Below are 21,866 nucleotides of genomic sequence, written 5' to 3'. Positions count from 1 at the left end.
TGCAAGTGGTTTCCTTCTCAGATGTTACCTCCTTTTAGACCAATGTACTGAGAACTCACTTCAGTGATGAAGGTTTCTGCTCTGCAGGGGTGGTCCACAGTGTTTCCCTTTCCCTCCCCCCCACATCCCCATCCTGCGGAAATAACCATACTAGCACATGGGTTTTACACTTTCAAGTAGCACAGGTTGGGCTCCAGCCTCAAATAGTTTTTCCAAGAACCTTTCTACCAAATTAGTTTCCATTCATACTAGTGGGAAAACTATGCTGGCTAAAAAACAAGGCCCTATCCCTTTCCTTAGCTGTAACATAGACCAGGCTTCTGGCTCTCTAGAACAGGACTGCCCAGCCAGCCCCAAAAGGGATTAACAAGTGCATTGACCACTTTCCCCAAAGCCTGAACTATCCCCAGCTGCTGGAGAAAAGGAATTTAATTCCTGACTGTTTTCTACACTCAGACAGCCCTTGCAGGGAGAAGGTGGTGGTTTTGTTGTAAATCAGAGTTGATTCCCTTCATTTTAACATGAGCCAACAGGGTGGTTCTTTGGGAACGTTCTAACATTTTGGTTCTCAGCATATATGGACAAGAGACAAAATCTGACCAACTTCCAGGGAGTGTGGGTCAGTATCAGAGCCAAGGTGTCTGAGAACAGAATGACCACGCAGAAGTCCAAATTTCAGGTCGACACTTTCCCCAGCACTTCACAAGCCTGCTTGATTTGTCCACGGCATCCTCCCATACTTTGAATTTGTGTAAATATTTATTTTTGCGTGTACAATACCATGAAGTAGCAAACCTTTTACAAAATGTTAACCACAGTCATTTGTGAAAGTCTTAAAGAGAGGCAGAGACAATCGCTGTCCCAGAATTCTCTATATAAATTACTTAATTGTTGCCTCCACTCTTTTCAAGAGGCCATCAAGAACATGTAGCCATAAATTTGCCAGCCAATTAACCAACAAAGACATTGCCCAGGGGCTTATTATAACAGATTAACATCAGCTACAGTTTGTTTAAAACTGTATTTATGCAACGTCTAGCTGTTTTAACCAGCTTACCCTGGAACTTCATGTTTAGTAGCTCTTCGTATTTAAACCAGTGGTAGAATACAGTTGAGACTTACGATTGCATAGGAAGAAGACTTGACAGCCTACTCTGTAACATCAGCTAATGTTCATAACCTGCAGCTGGATGGTACAAACTCAGATTTCTGAAGCCCTGATGACAGTAGTACTTGTGACAAGTTGTGAAACAAATGGGATCCATCCACTACATATTGGTGTCAGGGAAACTTATGTAAACCGCATCTTCAGTCTCTTTAGAGCCATCTCCAGAGAATCTCTCAGTGCTCTAACTGATCCTTGCTCAGTAGTGGTCCTTCTCTACTCAAAGGCTGGTTCACAGCCATCTCTGTAAGTTTTCACTAGATATTAAAGGGTTAGGTATCTCAATTTACGATTCTCAATCAGAAGGAATGAGCAGGAGCAAAATACTCTGGCTTTCCAGGCTTTGTGAGAGACAAAAGAGGAGCACTGGGTTAGCAGATGGTCTGGAAAACCAGTGATGGAGAAGATAAACCTCTCATCTTAAACATCCCCACTACCACCTGTACACAGGGAATGTTCAGTTCCCAATGACAGTGTTTCAGCAAGGGGGAGTGTTCACAGGATTCCCAGCAGACGTGACCTGTACCTCCCCACTCAAAGGGCCACCTTCTTCCCACAGGTGGCCATAGGATTTAGTACCAGTCATTTACAAAATGCTGCTTTGAACTCAGAGGGTTAATATACTTTTGATTTGTAATTTTTTGTAAAAACTTTTTACAAGGTAGCATAGTATTTCACCAGAATACCAACTACAATCCGTCCATGGTCTGATTTTTATATAATTTAGTGGTGCTTTAGAAACTTTTGTTTGGTTGTTTCAGAGCCGTACAGCTCAGTTCTTCACCTGTATCTACCTAAGACCAATGTGAACCTTTGTATTTTTGCTCCTAATTTTGGACTCAGTGAAGTGTACTGTTTACATGTACAGAACTCCCAGCCCCGTGTGTTCTGCAAGACCTGCTGTTGAAGAGGAAGATGTACCTCAGCCAGTTCATCTGCTTAGCAAAGCCACAGAGACACTGACACATACTCAACCACCTTAAAAACACAAACCTGGGATGTGCTGCAAGAGATTTCAGCGTTTGCACAACCTCACACACTTTTAAGTGATCAATTTGAAAAATAGCTATAGCTTAAAATTTGAGAGCTGATCTGAGAGGGTGAGGTGACCGTAAACAGCCAGGACCTGAAACAGAAATAGAACCATATGATGGTGCTGTTTCACCGCCTTTTCTCCCTGACATCCCAGGCATGAAGGTGAACGCTACTAGCTGACTTTAGGGTTCCAGTTGAGTCTAGAACAATGCTCAAGCCTAGTGGAGGCCAGGGAGAAGGGGAAAACCCCTCTTTCCTTCAGCACAATTGAACACATTTTTACTGATTCATGATTAAATCATCTAAGATGTCAATTTCAAATAAAAATGCTAGGAGAGTATTCTCTCTAGGGACACCAGAGCTCCTAAATGGAGTAGGAGGCAGCTCGTTGAGAAAGTTAGTACGGGGGGGGGGGGGGGGGGGGGAAACAGGGTCCACTCAGATACTGAGCATATGGCACTTAATTCAACTTCTAAGGCGACACTTTATTGCTTAATCAATTGATTAATTTCTAAATGATATTTTTGCAGATAGGCACCTATGCAACTTAATGTGGCTCTTTTAAGCAGATGAGCACTTCCTCCTCAAGAAGCTCTATAAAAATTTGTGTTATATACTGTGGATTTTTCCAGTAAGTGTGGCTTAATATTTTAATTCTTAGAATGTGTGTCTATTATATGTGATGCAACTTAATTCTGTTCTGTTTGTGGAATGATTAGCACAGGCCAACTCCCTGTCCCCCTCACTTAACAAAGACCAATGAGCTGTTAATCAACCTGTTATTTCCATGGTATTACTTGCTAAATGCACTGATTTCATAAGTATGTGGAATCCTTTTTTTCTTTTGAATCTGTATATCATATATAAGACTGAATCTACTTAATAAACACTGTATAACAAACAGGACTCAGACCTCTAGTGTCAAACACAGCTAGGGTCACTTTTACCTCTTGCTTGCAAGGCTTTTTCCACCAACTGAGACATATGCCACCAGCTGTCTCCCGAGTTCCCATTAGAGATCTCAGATTTGCAACCCAGTGTCAGTCTGTGACCTAACACATGGAAGGTCAGTTTGACTGTTACTGGTACCAAGAACAGCTTTCAAATTTAGGTGTTTTAAAACAAACAAACAAAGTACCTTTATCACTCAGGTACCTTAAAACAAGCTGTGCTGTCTATTCCTTAACAATCAGCTGGTGCTATTCTTATATTTTAGATAGCTACCTTAATAGTCACTACTGGCACTGTCAAAGCTTTTTTTTGACAAAATGAAATGTTTTGCTAAAAGTATCTGCTTTCATGGAAATTTTTTTGCTTTTCCCCAATGAAAAAAAAAATTTTTTTAATGAAATTCAGTATTGTCTATAAAAAATAGTTTCCTGACCAACTCTGTTAATTACATATATTAAATAAATAAATACTTTGCACTTAACATGGTGCCGCTGTACTAAAGAATCTCAAACCACAACAGTTAAACCTCACTAATTCACGTCAGTGATCTGGTGACAGAGGCAGAAGGCCTAGGAAAGACAAGTATGACAGTTTTCAAAGAGCCAGATTGTATGCTAAAACAGTAATTTCCATTGCCCTACCTTTGATTCCAGAATGGGCAGAGCTTCCCCAGCAACAGACAAGAAGTTGGCTGACAGACACTTGCAAGGGAGTGACCAGGAGACCCATTGTGAATGGCTGAATATTGTACATTAGTAAGCGGTCTATAAGAAATAGCAAGGAGAGGGCATCCTAAAATGTATTTAATAATTCTATATTAGTTGTAATTATTTATAATATTTCATAATATATACACTAGTAAACGTGTTCTATTGTGTGTTTTGAAAGTATAACGAAGCCTTAGTAATACTAGACGACCTCTACTCTTAAATCTACATTGATTAGTGAAGAACCATTCTAATTATAGGGTGTGGGGATTAGCAGGGTCCTATTGTTCATGTATACAAGTGAGTTTTGAGAACAGTTAAAAATACCTGTCATTGTTTCGTATCTCCACACCTGCAAATGGTTCTGTTGACTCAAGGAAGTGATGGATTTTGCTGTTACTTCCCAGCTAGTCAGTCATCCCATTACGACAGGATTACACACCGGAGCATTGCTCAGCTGAATGCAAAAGGCAAGTTGGAGGTGTTCAATTTTTTTGAAAAGTAAATTCTATTACTAGAAAAACATTATGGAGAAAATATTTAATATTCTTCATATTAGACCAATTTGAGCCTCAAACAAAATATATTAGGGCTTACCTTAAAACCAACAGTGAGATCTCCCAGATCCCTGCTACTCCAGAGACAGCTAGCTCTGCTGCTGTCAAACACTGCACCGTCAGAATGACAAGCTATTGACTTATCAATTTTTCAGCCATTTTCTAAATAGCAAGTTCATGTATTTTTCACAATTAGATCAAGTTTTCTTTTAACAGGTGGCCCCATCTAAGCACACTCATACTTCTAGGCCTGCTCAGCTACAGTCAGAGAACTTCAACTGACGGCAAAGACAAAAACCAAAACTTGTCCTAAGCAACCACTTGACTTTTCAGAACACGACATTGCCAAAGCATCAGAGTTTAGAGGATATTTAAAGTCAGCGGGTTCCTGTCAGAGTTCCGTTCATATTACTGGAGGGATTGCTTTGCTGTTTGATCTGTAGGTAAGCATCAGTTCTCTCTCAACACAATGTGCTGTGAGACTAATCTAGAATTTAAAACATGAACCTTCTTTCCCACTTAGAACATGATGTATTCTTCTATTAGGCAAGAGCAGCAAAGCTCGGCTATGTTCCTCTTTCCTACTACCCTTGATGGTTTTAGTTTTTTTCTAACAAGCAAACTAAAGAAGCTACATTCAAGAATGAATCCACTACTGCTAAACAAACACAGGCAGGAGTGACAGGTGCAGGAGCCACCAGAAGACAACAGCACTGGGAGCTACTGTAACAGCAGCACTGTAGAATGTAAATCACATCGTTAGCTTCCGTACTGTAGTATATGTATCTATTCCAAATGTGGCATTAGACGAGTTATCAGATCATTTGCTTTGTTGAAATTCCACTACAGTGAAAGCTGGATCTACTGAAGAGAAACAAACGTATTGACAATCTAAGCTTACAGCCAGTTTCAAGTGTTGTAACTGGTACCAAATCATTGCATTGCCTCAAAATCAGCATTTAAAATCCCATTAATCCAACAATGTAACCAGACATTAGAAGAAAATGCCATATAATAGCAGAGACCACATACCGGCTTAGGAATACTTAAGGAATTCCTTAGGTAGATTCTACTGTGTGTGGTGCATTACCACCAATATCCGGGAGCAACGCCATCGCAGAAGGGCTTGTACAGCAGTGAATTTTGCTCTGGCAAGAAGTCCAACAACCCAAACTACTTGTTTTGTGACGTAAGTACTTTTACTTCACTCGGCTCATATACATTACTTGCAGTTGACGCAGTATCTTCAGTGATGTTAGTATAAATGGCATACTGACCTTCAGACAAGAATGACAGTCCCTTTTTGATCAGCTCAGTTTAAAAGCTTGTGAGGACACTGCCAAGACAAAAAGGAAAAACTTTGCCTTGGAAAAACAAGTGTTTTCCCTCAGCCTGGCTATGGCAGGACAACATCAACTGGTAAGTTCTCGAGCCCAGAACACCAAGCCCATTTCAGAAGAGGATCGAAACCACACATGCAGGTTTACAGAATGTTTATTTTTCCAATACCACAAGGGACATACAAGAGCAGGGCCCTGCTGGAGAGCTCTGCAGACCAGACCAGCTTCAATTGTACCCTACAGTGGCCCCAAAGGATACAGAGCCAGACTGCCCCAGCTCTGCTCCCTATCTTTGGTAGGCAGGTTTTCACACCATCCCCTCAACACTTCACTAATACTGCATTTCAATTCACCCCCGTCTCTCCCGCTCCCATTTCACAATATCAAGATGCCATATGGGTTAGGGGTAAACCATTTCAGAGACGAAGCTTTCTGCAGCCCACAGATTTTACACTCTCTACAGCTCTCAAACAGGGAGGTCTATAATTAAAAGAAAAGCATAGTCAAGAAAGAGGTAGGTAGGACGTAGGACAGGGGTGGGAGAGAGCTGGTAAATTAAACTGTAGGTTTGCTTCTTCCCACTTAGAGCAACCCGGTCCTGAGAGGCAATTGCTCAAAAGAGGGTTGGTCCATTTTTCTGCTCACATCAATTCTGGCTAGGTAAGGGCTTTCACACCTTTGCACTGCAGCTATAAACACTGCTCTGGGAGACTCACCAGTTATGACAATGACCAGCAACTGCTATAGAAATATTTTTTAGAAGAGCAAGGAGCAAAATACATCCAGCTCAGAAAATCTGGGCAGGTCATCCTTCAGATTGCACATTGCAGTCTATCTGCCCACAGCAGTGCCATGTAGGCAGAAAGGGAGGCAATCTGAACCAAGCGTGACTCCTTTGCATGTTCAGCCTCACTTTAGGCAGCACAGAATACAGTGGCTTTGACTACAGATGTAGATTAATAACCAACACCACTTTAATGTAATACTGCTGTAGAGCCTGAAAATAAAGAAACAAAAAAACCCTTTTATGTTCTATGTACATTACATCCATTTACAGAATTGGCCAGTACTGTGTACAACATATAAATACATGATCAAACAGATGCATAGAGGATACTTACAAGAATCAAATAATTCACTTTATACATCCAAGAATGAAAAGTTAAAATATAAAAAAAAAAGAAGGGGGTGAGGGGAACACCGTTTAGAATGTAAAATGACCATCACACACAGATGCACAGCCAGACACTTGCAGGTGGTTAGATGCTGGCATGGCAAGGTTCTCATTGTAGGGCTGTAATATGGGCAGGTTACCGGACACACTAATGAATTCCTTGGCTTTTCATACAAGTTTGTAGCAACGTTTGGCCAGAAGAGGCAGCCTGGTCCAACAGTTCAGTCAGGTGCATACAGTTCCAGAGGCTACACATCTTCCTTCAGTCCAGCAGAAGGCATTGAAGCTGGCAGCCACTACCATTTGCTTCTTTCATTCCCTTAACTGGCTCCATCCAATGCGCCATCACCCATATATGGCTCTTCAGCCACCTGCTGAGTGTTTTACTGGTTACTTGATTCTGCTGTAGCATTCAAAGTACTACACAGCCACCACCTACAGAGAAGCTTCATGTCCACATTTATCGTACAGTAGTACTTTTTCCACACAGACAGGGAACGGAGAGTGGAAGACTGTATTCTGCTCTGCTAAGGCATGGCCAGGACTAACCGAGCTCAGCCCTTAAAAACAGAGAGCACTCTGTTCCAGTTCCTTTGGATGTAAATGTTTCCTTTAGAAAAGGTCCATGGATTCCCAGAGCAAACTGCCTCTCAGTCAGGTGGTAGCCTCAGCATGTGTGCCCAGAGCACAAATCAACATTTCCATGATGGTGTTAAGCAGAAGATCACTCCAGTAGGGCACAACCCACAGATGGGGGAGTGTAACTGTGAGTAAGAACAGGTTTTGCACTGTGAATTTTAGTGGGAAGGCAAATCAACTCTCTCACCAAAACTAATATTGTCTCTATTATAAACTGAATAATATTTTGTGTACAGGTTTTAGGGTCAGTTATCAAAATACACACACTAAATATACAAATTTTCTGATGGCCATAATTTATTATCTCACTACAAGGCACAATACACAAAGCTTTGAGGGTCCTATACAGTCGTCGTGACAAAATGCCCCACATCCTTTACACATAATCATGGCTTTAAGGCTGCAGGAACATTTCAGCGATATTTCTTCAACACTGCTGCTATCAGCAAACATCTGCACAGAAAGGGACGTATTATGGTTTGCAGCAAAGTTCGCTTTGTGGCTTAGCTGCATCACACTTCCAGCAAGGCTTCTGGGAAAAGCTGGAGCTGTGTTGTGTGAATAATTAAAGCTGGTGGAATGAAGCTGCAGCTTAGAAAGCTTCCCATAAAATGCTTGTTTGATATTGAGCTGAGAGGGGATGGAAGAAGGTTCCAAGGGCTGATTGAGTCCTTTTCCTGGTTCCCTTGGTAACTTGAAAAATGGCAAATCCATAACAAGGGGAACACTCTGCAAATGCTCCATCAGTTCCATGGGGTTGTGTGCAACGTCCTTCCTGTTCTTCCCATTACCCTTGGCTGGGCCTCCACAGGCCAGTACATTCTCGTTTTTTATTCCTCCTAGGGTGTTTGCATGTTGCTTTGAAGGCCAGTCTTCCCTGACAGTTGGTGCTCCTTCTCCAGACGCAGAGCTCTTATTTAGTGGAATCTGCTTGCTGGGGGATGTGGTTCCCATGGTTCCAATGTGCTCCAATGCTCTTGGATGATGCAATCTAGCAGCAGTGTTGCAAGGAAAACCAGAACCAAAGACCTTTTTGCCCTGGACACCAACACAATTTTTATTAATTGAGGCTCCATCGATCTGATTTGGACCAAGAGAGGTTACATTTGGAGATAAAAACCTAGGAGCTGCAGGTGGATTTAGCTTTTCAGGGCTTTCACTTGTAATAGTATTTGTTAGTGGATTGTGCTGTGGGACACCATGGACTAGGGGCAACTCTTTTTGATCTTCAAAGCTACAGGAAGATGATGTTCTTTCTCTAGGGCCCAACTCTTTAGGTTTCTGAGGGTCACTCACCATATTTGCCAGTTGGTCTGGAGAGCTCAAGTTAAGACCAACTTTGGAATGCTTGTCTGGAACATCAGGCTGGTTCTCCAGGCTTTCTGTTTTGGGCAGTACTGTCCCAGAGTTGCACTGTGTTTTCTGAGGATCTCTTAAAGCACTCGGAGAGTGGAAATCATCACTTCTGCTTAGGTCACTTGTATTTATTCCCACACCTTGGGAAGACTCTTGGCTAAAGCAGCAATTGCTACTTCCCTGCACTTGTAATGAGTGGTTTTCTGATGGCCTGTCCAGAAGTGATTCTGTAATTTCCAACTTGATCTTAGCATGTGATACTGGTAGAACCTTTTCCAAAGAAAGGTTCCCCTTAAGTAACTGCATCACCAGAGGATTGTTGGCTTCAATAGATGATATGGGCCGAGTGGAGCCTGGTGGTTTTTTCTGACTCTTAAAAGGTTTTTGAGGAAGAGCTGTATGTGGTGCCCATCTCTGAGGCTGAGACACGTTGCTCACCATTGTTACTGACGGTAAGTCCACCATGTATGGGAGACTCTCAGTTTTCACAGAAGAGTCTGATCTAATCCCTTCATCTCTCTCAGTGTTTCGCTTATGGGTGGCATCTCCTTTTCCTGTAGCCTCCTTAAGGTGGACATGCCTGAAACATATATCCACCTCCACATTTTCATCAGTTAGGTCAGCTTCAAAATCTGAAGCGGTATCTGTTGTTTCGCTATGCGTACTCTGGATTTCTTCATCTCCATTTGTCTTAAATCCTTGTGTCTCTCTCAGGCATTGACAGACGTTTTCTGTGTTTGCTCCTGATGGCCTCTCCCACAGATGTGGAAGTTTTTCAGAGGTACTTATTCCATTCTGAACAGTTAAACCACCAAGTGAAAAAGGTTTCACCAAAGACCCTTCATTCTGTTCTCCATTCTGTAGTTCACTTTCATGCTGTTTTCCTGTCTGTAGGTGTGTGAAGGCATGTAACTCTGAGCCCATGTTCTCCATTCCAATATTATTTATTTTTGAACCATCATGATCAGTTACAAATTTTCCTTTGGGTGGATTTGATCCATTAAATCTAGCTTCAACTTCTGGCTCATGTCGTTCTTTACCATCTGATGAGAATTCTGGGGTAAGGCTACAATTATTGGAGGAGATTTCCTTCATAGGAGAACTACAATTCAGCTCTATGGGAGTGCCTACATCTTCAATTCTTGGTACAACACTGATATCATCTATGAGATAAACTGCAGACCCCTGTACTTGAGAACAAAACAGACCATTCTCAGGAGGAACTCTGCATTCTTGCTTATTACTCTGCCCTTCCTGAGAAGCAATATGAGGTGCATTTTCAGTTCTTATGTCATGGAGGCACTGCTCCAAGTTCTCCTCCTGCCTCAGAGAAGCTGCAGTGTCAAAAGATGGCCCAGTCAAAACATCACCAAGCTGGCTGTTAGCTAAACTGTCAGTATGTTGAGCAACATCTTCTGTTCCACCTGAGATAACATCTGCAGCATGTTCAAGAATGAAGGCTCCCTCACCATTAGGAATGTAGGGGTCTTGTTTTGCAGGTTGACATAAATTTATTTTAGCTACCTGCACAGCTACCTCAGCAAAGTTAGTCTTTTCTCCATCTAGATGGAGAGGCGGCAGTAATTGTGTTCGTTGTAGATCTGACGCACATTTTCCATGAGTTCTCTTTGATCTCCTGTACTCTGTATGGCTACTGGATTCTCCTCCACCACCTCCTTTATCAGTGCTGTTCCCTCCTCCTCCTGGCCCACCCCCACCTCCAATGGCAGCTGTAGCGGCCTCTCGCTGGGCTCGGGCTTGCAGAGCACGAGCTTTAATGTCTGCGAGTGTTCTGGCACCAGTTCTGCCCCGACCAGAGAATTCTGTGTTGGGGATGATCCTGGGACATATCTGGTAAGCGGGCTGACCCTTAACCACCCAGGGTGGTTTGATACGTGAAAGTTGAATCTGAAAAAGAATCAGAAGAGAAGATGTTAATCTAATACTTGATATTCTCAGAGAGCAAAACAGTTTAAATCAGTTCACTGAAATACAATACATTTAGTTAATATTGCTAAAGGACGTGATTTTTGGCACAGTGAAAGTGCTGCTGCCCTTAGCCTCTTGATGAGGTCCTCAAGAGGTTTCTACTCAGGCTCCATATCGTGGTATCTTTTAAAATCCACTTTATAGTGAGATCATCTGTCATGAGCCACCAGACAAGGCTTAAACACTAGCTGAATTTGGACTCTGGAGAAGACAGAGTTTTGATTTCTGTCAAGTGTCATCCATTCTCACTGAAATGAGTAGGATGGCCTCCTGCTGCCAAAAAGGGCAGAACTGCAATTCCACTTCCAGGGGAGTATAAGCGGTAGACAGGAGGATTCCATCCCACATGGAAGAAGGTGGGGAGTCTATAAGGTTACAATGAGAACGTTTGAAAATCTTGACTGCATTAGATCATCCCATTTCAGGAATAGCCATATCTGCACCCACAAAACGAGAAATGAGGTGTATAATAAAAGAGGCTACTCTGCATTCTTGTATAGAAGACCATGGAATAATTTTCCATTCTACTCTCTGGCTATCTAAACAAGACAACACAGTGCAGTAATTAGAGCTTAGCCAGTATGATCAGTGAGAGACTCTTCCATTCCCCTCTTTGAACAAGAGGGCATGACATTTTCATATTCTTTTGGTGCTACAGGGCACAAAGTCCCTAATGTAATAATTAGGTCTAAGTGTCTCTCCTACCCGGATGGGTGGGACTTTTGGTTCCTCTTTGGTAGGCTGTGGCTTTTCTGGGTGAACACTTTCAATTGTGTTACGAAAGGACTGACGGTCTTCAAGCCGGGGCTTCTTTTCGGGGAAGGAGGTAGAGGCAGCCTCCTCAAAGCATTTCCTTTTCTGGTCCTTTGACTCCCGATCTAAGTTTTCTTGAGGCAAACTGGGAATTCTGTTTACAGATGTAGCTGCAAATGACAGATCTTCCATTTTACTGTGCAGTCTGGAAGCCTCTGGAGAAAACTGCAGTTCTGAACTCTCTGGCTTCAATGATGCAGACGAAGAGCCTCTCAGATCTTCTCCTCCCAAATCCACCTCAGCTTTAGTCTCTTTATGGAAGGAGGAATCTGGCCCCACAGACGCAGTCTCTTTGGGAGTCTCAGTCTGGTCGGGCTCGCGTATTTTATATAGGCTCCTCCTTGCTCTGCATCGCAGATCTGGCCGAGAGCGTTTCCTGAAGTGTCCATCTCGCTGACGTGTGGAAGGACCATGCTGTGGCTTTGCTGCTTCTCCCTGAACAGACAACCCAGTCCTGTTCTCAGCATCTTCTTGCACTGAATTCTGCTGTTGTGATTCTTCTCTAGTCAATCCCAACCTGCAAAGCAACCACAGAATTATTTAAAGGCCAGAACAAGCTTGTTGGGTCCGATTTCATCTCCTGGGAGGGATGTAAATTGTTTATTATTTACAGTACGTACTACCAGAGCAGTACATGGTGCTTTACAGATTACAAAGCAGACACTCATCTCACTCAAGATATTTCTTGGTAGATTGATTATGTATTCACTACTGCTGGTAAACTGTCACAAGAAATAAGGAAAATGATTAAATGATATCAGGATTTACAATCTAAAACTAAATCTGTAATAGATTACAATAGAATACAATCTAAAACTAATCTGGCATAGAGAGTACACTTACAAAGTTTGCAGACAATACCAAACTGGGAGGAGTTTCAAGTGCTTTGGAGGATAGGATTATAATTCAAAATTATCTAGACGAAGTGGAGAAATGGTCTGAAGTAAACAGGATGAAATTCAATAAGGACAAAAGCAAAGTCCTCCACTTAGGAAGGAACAATCAGTTGCACACATACAGAATGGGAAATGACTGCCTAAAAAGGAGTCCTGCAGACAGGGATATAGGGGTCATAGTGGATCACAAGCTAAATATGAGTTGCCTGTGTAACACTGTTGCAAAAAAAGCGAATATCATTCTGGGATGTTGTCATAAACAGATAGTTAAGGGTTAATGTCTCTTTTACCTGTAAAAGGTTAAGAAGCTCAGTGAACCTGGCTGACACCTGACCAGAGGACCAATAGGCGGACAAGATACTTTCAAATCTTGGTGGAGGGAAGTCTTTGTTTGTGCTTTTTGTGTTGTTCATTGTTCGCTCTTGGGGCTAAGAGGAACCAGACGTACACCCAGGCTTTCCCAATCTTTCTGAATCAGTCTTTCATGTTTCAAAATAGTAAGTAATAGCCAGTCAAGGCGGATTAGTCTTATGTTTGTTTCCTCAACTTGTAAATGTGTTTTTGCTGGAAGGATTTTTACCTCTGTTTGCTGTAACTTTGAATATAAGGCTGGGAGGAGGGGGCCCTAGTCTATATGAATCTGAGTACCCTGTAAAGCATTTTTCATCCTGATTTTACAGAGATAATTTTTACCTTTTCTTTCTTTAATTAAAAGCTTTCCTTTTAAGAACCTGATGGATTTTAAAACAAGGAAAAATCAAAGGAATTGAGTCTGAACTCACCAGGGATTGGTGGTGGGAAAGGAGGGGGGATGGTTAATTCCTCCTTGTTTTAAGATCCAAGAAGTTTGGATTGGTGTGAAGCCTCTCAAGGCAACCCAGGGAGGGGAAAGTCGGGGGGTGGGGGGAAGGAGGGGGATGGTTAATTTCTCCTTGTTTTAAGACCCAAGGGGTTTGGGTCTTGGGTTCCTCAGGGAAGGTTTTGGGGGAACAGAAAGTGTGCCAGACACTACTCCTGGCTGGTGGCAACGTTACCAGATCTAAGCTAGGAATTAAGCTTAGAGGGGTCCATGCAGGCCCCCCACATTTGTACTCTAAAGTTCAAAGTGGGGGGAAAAACCTTGACAGATGTATTAGCAGGAGTGTTGTAAACAAGACATGAGATGCAATTCTTCCGCTCTGCTCTGTGCTGATTAGGCCTCATCTGGAGTACTGTGTCTAGTTCTGGGTGCCACATTTCAGGAAAGACGTGGACAAATTGGAGAAAGTCCAGAAAAGAGCAACAAAAATAATTAAAGGTCTAGAAAACATGACGTATGAGGGAAGATTGAAAAAATTGGGTTTGCTTAGTCTGGAAAAGAGAAGACTGAGAGGGGACATGATAACAGTTTACAAGTACATAAATACAAGTTGTTACAAGGAAGAGGGAGAAAAATTGTTCTTATCCTCTGAGGATAGGACAAAAAGCAATGGGCTTAAACTGCAGCAAAGGCGATTTAGTTTGGACATTAGGAAAAACCACTCTGACAGTTAGGAAGTTAAGAACTGGAATAAATTGCATAGGGAGGTTGTGGAATCTCCATCATTGGAGATTTTTAAGAGCAGGTTAGACAAGCACCTGTCAGGGATGGTCTAGATCAGGGATCGGCAACCTTTGGCACACGGCACACCAGGGTAAGCACTCTGGTGGGCCAGGCCAGTTTGTTTACCTGCCGCGTCTGCAGGTTCACCGCTCCAGGCCAAGGGGGGCTGCGGGAAGCAGTGCGGGACCAGGGATGTGCTGGGCGCCACTTCCCGCTGCCCCCATTGGCCTGGAGCGGCAAATCAAAGTCAGTGGGAGCCACGATTGGCCGAACCTGTGGATGTGGCAGGTAAACAAACAGGCCCGGCCCACCAGGGTGCTTACCCTGGCGAGCCGCATGCCAAAGGTTGCCGATCCCTGGTCTAGATAATACTTAGTCCTGCCATGAGTGCAGGGGACTGGACTAGATGACCTCTCGAGGTCCCTTCCTGTCCTATAATTCTAATATTACTAGTTTTGGAAACAAAAAGAACTCAGGTTTAGGTATTCCGTTGTAGTGATAATCTCAACGATTCACGCCATAACTAGCATTCCAAAAAGAGCTGCTGCTAATAATGGAGCTGCTTCTTCTCAGAGAGCAGCTAGCTCCCAAAGGGAAGTTCCCTATCCACCTGACTGGAATAAAACAAGACCCATAAGGCAGCATTCCTTACTTTTGTCCATAGTAGTCTTCAAAGAACTTCTCTTTCCACTGCTCCACCCTCTTCTCTTTCTCCATTTCCTGTCGTATTCTAACCTGCATCTCATGAGTAAATTCACCTGCAGAGAAACAAGCAAATGCAAGTTTCATTACTATCCAAAGCCAACTCACCAGTTCCACAGCACTCAGAGCATGCCTAGTACACATTCTGTGCTTGTTAGAGAGTACATTTTCTATCCTTTGAAATTCTAGATATCCTGATGGGATATTCTGGCACGTTAAATACTGCTAATGGTCAAAGCACCAAATCACCTATTTAAGGGGAAAAAATCAGGTCCCTCTGTCCTCTCCAGAGTGATACTCAGCTGTGACCAAACACTTATGCAACTGACAGCAAGTGTCCCCACCCCTATGGTGAAACTCTGGCATCAAGTCAATGGCAAAATTTCCACTGACTTCCGTGGAACCACGATTTCACCCCTAGAGATTAACTATATTGCAAGAAATGACCCTCATCTGACCATATTAAGTAACATTAAAAACCAGAAGAAAACTTGATGATTCAGGGGCCATAAAAGTTGTCACAGGATGTGTACACTACCCCATTCAGACAACAGGGATGTGAACAGCAGTGGGCATCAATGTGCTATGCCATAACTCCCCTCTGTGGACAGTGATGGCATGAACTAAAAGTTTCCTAGGCCTGGTCTACACTACGCGTTTAAACCAATTTTAGCAGTTTTAAACTGATTTAACGCTGTACCCGTCCACACTACGAGGCCATTTATATCGATATAAAGGGCTCTTTAAATCGGTTTCTGTACTCCTCCTCAACGAGAGGAGTAGCGCTAAAATCGGTATTACCATATCGGATTAGGGTTAGTGTGGCTGCAACTCGACAGTATTGGCCTCCGGGCGGTATCGGCCTCTGGGCGGTATCCCACAGTGCACCACTGTGACCGCTCTGGACAGCAATCTCAACTCGGATGCAGTAGCCAGGTAAACAGGAAAAGCCCCGCGAAATTTTGATTTTCATTTCCTGTTTGCCCAGCGTGGAGCTCTGATCAGCACGGGTGACAATGCTGTCCCAAATCCAAAAAGAGCTCCAGCATGGACCGTACAGGAGATACTGGATCTGATCGCTGTATGGGGAGACAAATCTGTTCTATCAGATCTCCGTTACAGAAGATGAAATGCCAAAGCGTTTGAAAAAAAAATCTACAGGCTACACAGTGCTGCGTGACAAGCGTAACGGGAAGCCAGAGACTCAAATGGACGCTCATGGAGGGAGGGAGGGGGTACTGAGGACTCCTGCTATCCCACAGTCCCCAGCAGTCTCCGAAAAGTATTTGCATTCTTGGCTGAGCTCCCAGTGCCTGTAGGTTCAAACACATTGTCCAGCGTGGTTCAGAGAATAGCTCGTCAATGTACCCCCCTCCTCAACCACGTGAAAGAAAAGGGAAAAAAAATCGTTTATTGACTTTTTTTTAATGTCATCCTATGTCTACTGAATGCTGCTGGTAGACGCGATGCTGCGGCAGTAAAGAGCAGTATCTGCTCCTCTTCCCTCTCCGGTGGCAGATGGTACAACATGCTTGATAACTGCTGAATACCCCTGGCTGGCCTCAGGGGCGCCTGGGTAAAAATAGGAATGATTCTTGGTTATTCCCAGTAGATGGGACAGAATGGCTGGTAACCGTCCTCATCATAGCAACTGGGGGCTGAGCTCCATCAGCCCCCTCCCTTTCCTGTGTAAAGAAAAGATTCTGTACTGCCTGGACTATCATAGCAGCGGGATGCTGGGCTCCTCTCCTCCGCACCGCTTAATGTCCTGCCTGGACTGTCATAGCACTGGAAGGCTGCCTCCCCCTCATTTTCTCTCACTAACAAGTCACTGTTTGTTATTCCTGCATTCTTTATAACTTCATGACACAAATGGGGGGGGGGGGGGACACTGCCACGGTAGCCCAGGAAGGTTGGGGGAGGAGGGAAGCAATGAGTGAGGTTGTTGCAGGGGCACCCCCCGTGAATGGCATGTAGCTCATCATTTCTGCGGGATCTGACACAGAGCAGCTGTGCTCTCTGATACACTGGTTCTCTAGTACACTTGCCCCAAATTCTAGGCAGGACTGACTCTATTTTTAGAAACCATAAAGGAGGGATTGACTCGGGGAGTCATTCCCAGTTTTGCTTTTGATCCCCGGCCGATCTCAGTTAGGGGCATCCATGATAGCAGCAGACAGCACAGAAGGACAGATAACCGTCATCTCATTGTCAAATTACACTGGCAGCAGATGGTACAGAACGACTGGTAACCATCTCTGCTATCATGCAAAAGCAAATGAATGCTGCTGTGTCGCGCTGGAGTATCGCCTCTGTCCACGGCATCCAGTACACATACGGTGACTGTAAAAAAAAAAGCTGAACGGGCTCCATGGTTGCCGTGCTATGGCGTCTGCCAGGGCAATCCAGGGAAAAAGGGCGCGAAATGATTGTCTGCCGTTGCTTTCCTGGAGGAAGGAATGACTGACGACATTTACCCAGAACCACCTTCGACAATGATTTTTGCCCCATCAGCCACTGGGCTCTCAACCCAGAATTCTAAGGGGTGGGGGAGACTGCGGGAACTATGGGATAGCTACAGAATAGCTACCCACAGTGCAACGCTCCGGAAATCGACGCTAGCCTCGGACCATGGACGCACACCGCCGAATTAATGTGCTTAGTGTGGCCGCGTGCACTCGACTTTATACAATCTGTTTTATAAAACCGGTTTATGTAAAATCGGAATTATCCCGTAGTGTAGACGTACCCCTAGTTACATGAATGCAGCTCTGTTTAAGAGGACAACATTAATGTGAACTAGGAACCATTTAGTTCATGCCCTCACTGTCCACACGGGGGAAATACAATGCAGCACTTTGGTGCTCACTGTTATTCACAATCCTGTAGTCCCTTGAAGTGCAGTGTAGACTCAGCCACAGAATCCTTCCATGTACTTGTGCAAGAAATTCTTTCATTCCTTTAAAAAAATGTTTCTAGCCCTCAGAGTTGTACAGAAAACCTTCAAAATGTAAAATGAGAGTAATCAATGCAGGGATGTCTCTCTCCCTGAGAATTCAGAGAGCCTGAAACAATAGCTCTGAGCGGTGTGAAATTCTCGCACTCATCACATTAGAGATGAATTCTGACATTGAAAATGTACAAGCAATGTTAATTACATTAACTATAAAAACCAGCAGCAGGGATACTGTAGTGCATGTATTATTCACGTTTATACTTAACTCAATAAGTTTCCATTTTGAAATTTACCAGAAGCTGCCAAACAATTTATATCCATATCAGAGAAACCAGGGAGCTTACTACAAAATTGGTGTCCAATTTGCCATAGAGTACATAGGTAGTTGGACTGGGATATTACCACCAACGGATATGCATCCTCCCTTCCTACGGGACATTTACTGTAATGGTTTGATGGGAAGATTGGAGGGAGCGAAGAAGGGAGAAATGATTAAGTTCTCATATACCACAGAGATGAACATAGTAAAGATGCATAGATTAGAGCATGGATTCTCAACTGAGTCACAAACAGCCCAGGGAGGTCCTAATCACCCACCCTTTCTTTATGACTAGATAGGGAAAAGTGACCCAATATTTTTTTCTGTTGTAACCTGAGCCCATTATCTGGAAAAGCCCGAGAACCCCTAGATTAATAAGCAATTTGTATGTGTCACACAATAAGGTGGTCAGCGTTCAGTTTATACATTAACTACCTGAGAGAAAATGTGAGAAAAAAGAACCAAGTTTCTTTATTGTTTATTTTTCTTTCAATTTAGAATAACTGAAGCTCAACTTAATACAATAAGGTTGAGTAGTTAATGTAATAATAAAAAGTGCCATAACCAAAAGCCCCCAAAACAACATTTAAAAAACAAGTTAATGGTAGCTAGGACCTGAGAAAAGTTACATTAGAGGTAGATTCCCTGCCTTAATCTGTCCTCCCTCTTCCTTTCCTACCTTAGGGGTTATAGCTCTGTGCACTGCAGCCACTAAAGGGCAACATGATCACACACACTTGAACAGGTCTAGAGTCATATCCACTCAATAGAGGCAGTATGAGAGAGACTACACAAATCTAGCTGGCACTTTGTTTTTAAGGCCTCTGGGCACCTAAGAGAAGTGTAAGGTAAATCTTAAAAGGGGGGAATGTAGCCAAACAGACTCCAAAGTTGGTACAGAATCAAACTCCACAGTTTATTTTTCTTCTACCAAATAAGGTAGGCAGCAGGCTTTTCCCAATCATTCAAAACAACAAATCTACCCACCATCAGCCAGTCGCTCTCTCCAGCTCTGAGCAGCATGGGTGAAGAACTCGTTATTGAGAGCACTGCCACTGAGACGCATCAGCCCATCTGCCCCCATCTATGGAGGACAAAAGTATAATAGTTGGAAAGCACATACAGCAGATCTTTGGGAACAGGGATGATACAACATAACAAGCAACGAGACGCAGAGTGACTGTTGTGTGCCTGTACCTGTCTGTCAACTTCTGGCAGGAGGAAGAGGAGCTGCTGTTGGAAGTGTGCGGGGAATATATTGAAGGTTCTGGAGTTTATCAGTGCTCGGAGATTTGTGTTGACAAGAATGGAACCAGGTGTCTCAAAATCTATATCCTCACCTCTGTTTCGCTTCATTTGCCCTGTAGTTTCCAGAAAACCAAATAAAAAATAAAATCATAATTATTTCTGACAACATTTCATAAACGAAAGTATTGCTGTAAATGAGCAAATTACAAGAAAACAGGTGGTGGCACTCCACTACAAAGGAAGGATCTATCAAACACCTTTAAATAAATAATTCATATTTTACTACATAACTAGGTAGCATATTTAAGAGAAAAGGAGATGGCTAGTGTTTTGACATAAGAGTGCCCTTCTTAGATAACTTGATTTCAAACAACATAAATGAGCTGACCTCAGAGATCAGTTCCCTGAATATCTGAATCACAGCATACAAACACAATCCTCTTGTATGTTTCAAAACCATCCTTTCCAAGGTTCCTGCAGTAAGATCACTTTTGAACTAATATATAATAGGCTAGTGACCCCACCCTGCATCTTCTGTGCTCATGGGGCCAATGGCATTAAAGAGGCAATGCTTCTCTACTCCTGTATCTTTGTGATAGAGTCAAAAGATGGAACTAATGAGTTTCCAAAAGACTCACTCTCCAGTTCACCTGGCTAGATCATTTATAGAGGTGAGAGATTTGCACTGTTTCTGGATGCATCACCTCACTGAATCCAAAGTGTCTTACGAATTATTACATGGATAAAAACGTACACATAATCGAACACACACAACATGACTGATGATAAAAACTAAGCTTCAATCACGATGTTTTTTATAAAAAACATTTGTTCCCAAAGACTTGGAAAGTACATCTCTAACACTGCACATTGTGTATGCATGCTCTCACATACACACCACCAAGGCCCCGGATGCTACATTTCAGATTAGGCAAATAGCATCTAGGAGGCACCTGCCTCCTCACTGAGGGTGAGGAGACAGTTGTTTGATATTGAGGAGCCTTAACATTGGAAGAGACACTGAGAAGGATAAAAGTCTTGGAATTCTTCCATAAGAAGGGGACAGACTTGGACACACCTGATATTTGCTTCAGTTTTTATGGCCAGTTCTTACAACTTTATTCAGAAGCACGTACCAGCTGCTGGCTTCCGGATACCTCTCAGCAGCTGTGGAGGATCCCTGATGATTTCTGTCCTACTGCGCATGGTGGCATTCAACAGGGCCAAAGAGGAGCTGCTGCTGCTGGAAGTGCTGCTGCTCTCTCCATCAGCATGCCTTCCTGTGAAACCTAAAGGCAAAGCCATTTGTCACAGATTCATGGATGAGTAGCAGAAGCTCCACTGGGGGAGAGGTTTTAGCACATGACAACGATCTGCTTACAACAGACTCATTTTTAGATAAACAAAATTAGGTCATTGCTCCATCACTGATAGTTCTGATTGGGTGACTGATTACACTATATTAAATACAATTTTCATCCAATAAGGTAAAATTGCATAAATTAATTAGAATCACTTTGATTTATTTAGTGGTCACTAAACATACTTCTCATGCCCTGGCCTAGGAAGAGCTAATGTGGACAGCTGTACAGAACCAGTGCTGAAGGGCCATGCCATGCAACTTGCTGAAAATAGTCAAGGTGCAACAAATGCTCACCTGAGGCTGACTCCATATGTGCCCCATTTACTTTCAGTGGAGTCAGGACAACTCGGGGCAACATCACACCAGTCTTTTTCTTTTGTTTGCTTGTCTGTGTTCCAGAGAAAAACAAGATACAAACTATTTAGGGTGCTAAAGTACATATAGGTTACCCTCTAAACTGCACCTCTTCCTAGCTGAATGCAGACACATAGCTCCACCTGACCACAAATGAACAACCAGCCAAGTATTCAAGTGTACTCACATATCAAACTTATTTTTAACAGCTGGGAACCCTGCACCACCTCCACATGCCCGCCCCCCCCCCCCACCATAGAATCAAACCCTTATATAACAGATCTGCCTTTGCTGCAGCTTTTGTTCAGACTCATTCCAACTCCATGAGGTGGCTCTGTAATTCTGCCCCTGCTTGGGAAGATGACCTTGATATGTCTCTAATCCCTCTCCCTACCACCCAGACTTCATGTGGCACTGAGATCTCTCCTCAAGAATAAACAATCCTGGCTTTGCCCCTTGCCATTAACCCCACACTCACCCCTACCTGTGAGGCGGATCTGCAGCTCTCTCTGGAAGTGGAGAGACTCTTACTCTGAGATTCAGTGGAACAGGAGGCGTTAGAAGAGGTTTCATCAAGAGATACTGGAAGAAAAGAGCACATGATCAGACCCTGAAGAAGATGCTTATAGTTTAATACAGCTGTTCTTAAACTGTGGGTTGGGACCCCAAAGTGGGTCAAGAGCCTGTTTTAATGGGGGTCGCCAGGGCTGGCATTACACT

General features: G+C 43.2%; 1 protein-coding gene across 1 annotated transcript in view; it reads right to left on the bottom strand.

The window, feature by feature from the left end:
• Window positions 1-5,893: 5,893 nt before the first annotated feature.
• ASXL1 (ASXL transcriptional regulator 1) overlaps window positions 5,894-21,866 on the bottom strand; it is a 32,751-nt gene continuing 16,778 nt past the window's right edge. The window contains exons 5-12 of the mRNA XM_050918249.1: window positions 21,631-21,728; window positions 21,087-21,180; window positions 20,566-20,718; window positions 19,379-19,542; window positions 19,169-19,265; window positions 14,857-14,962; window positions 11,619-12,243; window positions 5,894-10,832 (exon numbers count right to left, since the gene is read on the bottom strand). Coding sequence (XP_050774206.1) covers window positions 7,869-10,832; window positions 11,619-12,243; window positions 14,857-14,962; window positions 19,169-19,265; window positions 19,379-19,542; window positions 20,566-20,718; window positions 21,087-21,180; window positions 21,631-21,728 — 4,301 coding nt within the window. The 3' untranslated portion in view covers window positions 5,894-7,868. The remainder of the gene's footprint in view (window positions 10,833-11,618; window positions 12,244-14,856; window positions 14,963-19,168; window positions 19,266-19,378; window positions 19,543-20,565; window positions 20,719-21,086; window positions 21,181-21,630; window positions 21,729-21,866) is intronic.

This window comes from Gopherus flavomarginatus, chromosome 11 (assembly GCF_025201925.1).
Source record: "Gopherus flavomarginatus isolate rGopFla2 chromosome 11, rGopFla2.mat.asm, whole genome shotgun sequence".
NCBI lineage: Eukaryota > Metazoa > Chordata > Testudines > Testudinidae > Gopherus > Gopherus flavomarginatus.
The sequence above is the reverse complement of the archived record's forward strand: the minus strand, read 5'-3'. Positions and strand labels throughout refer to the sequence as shown.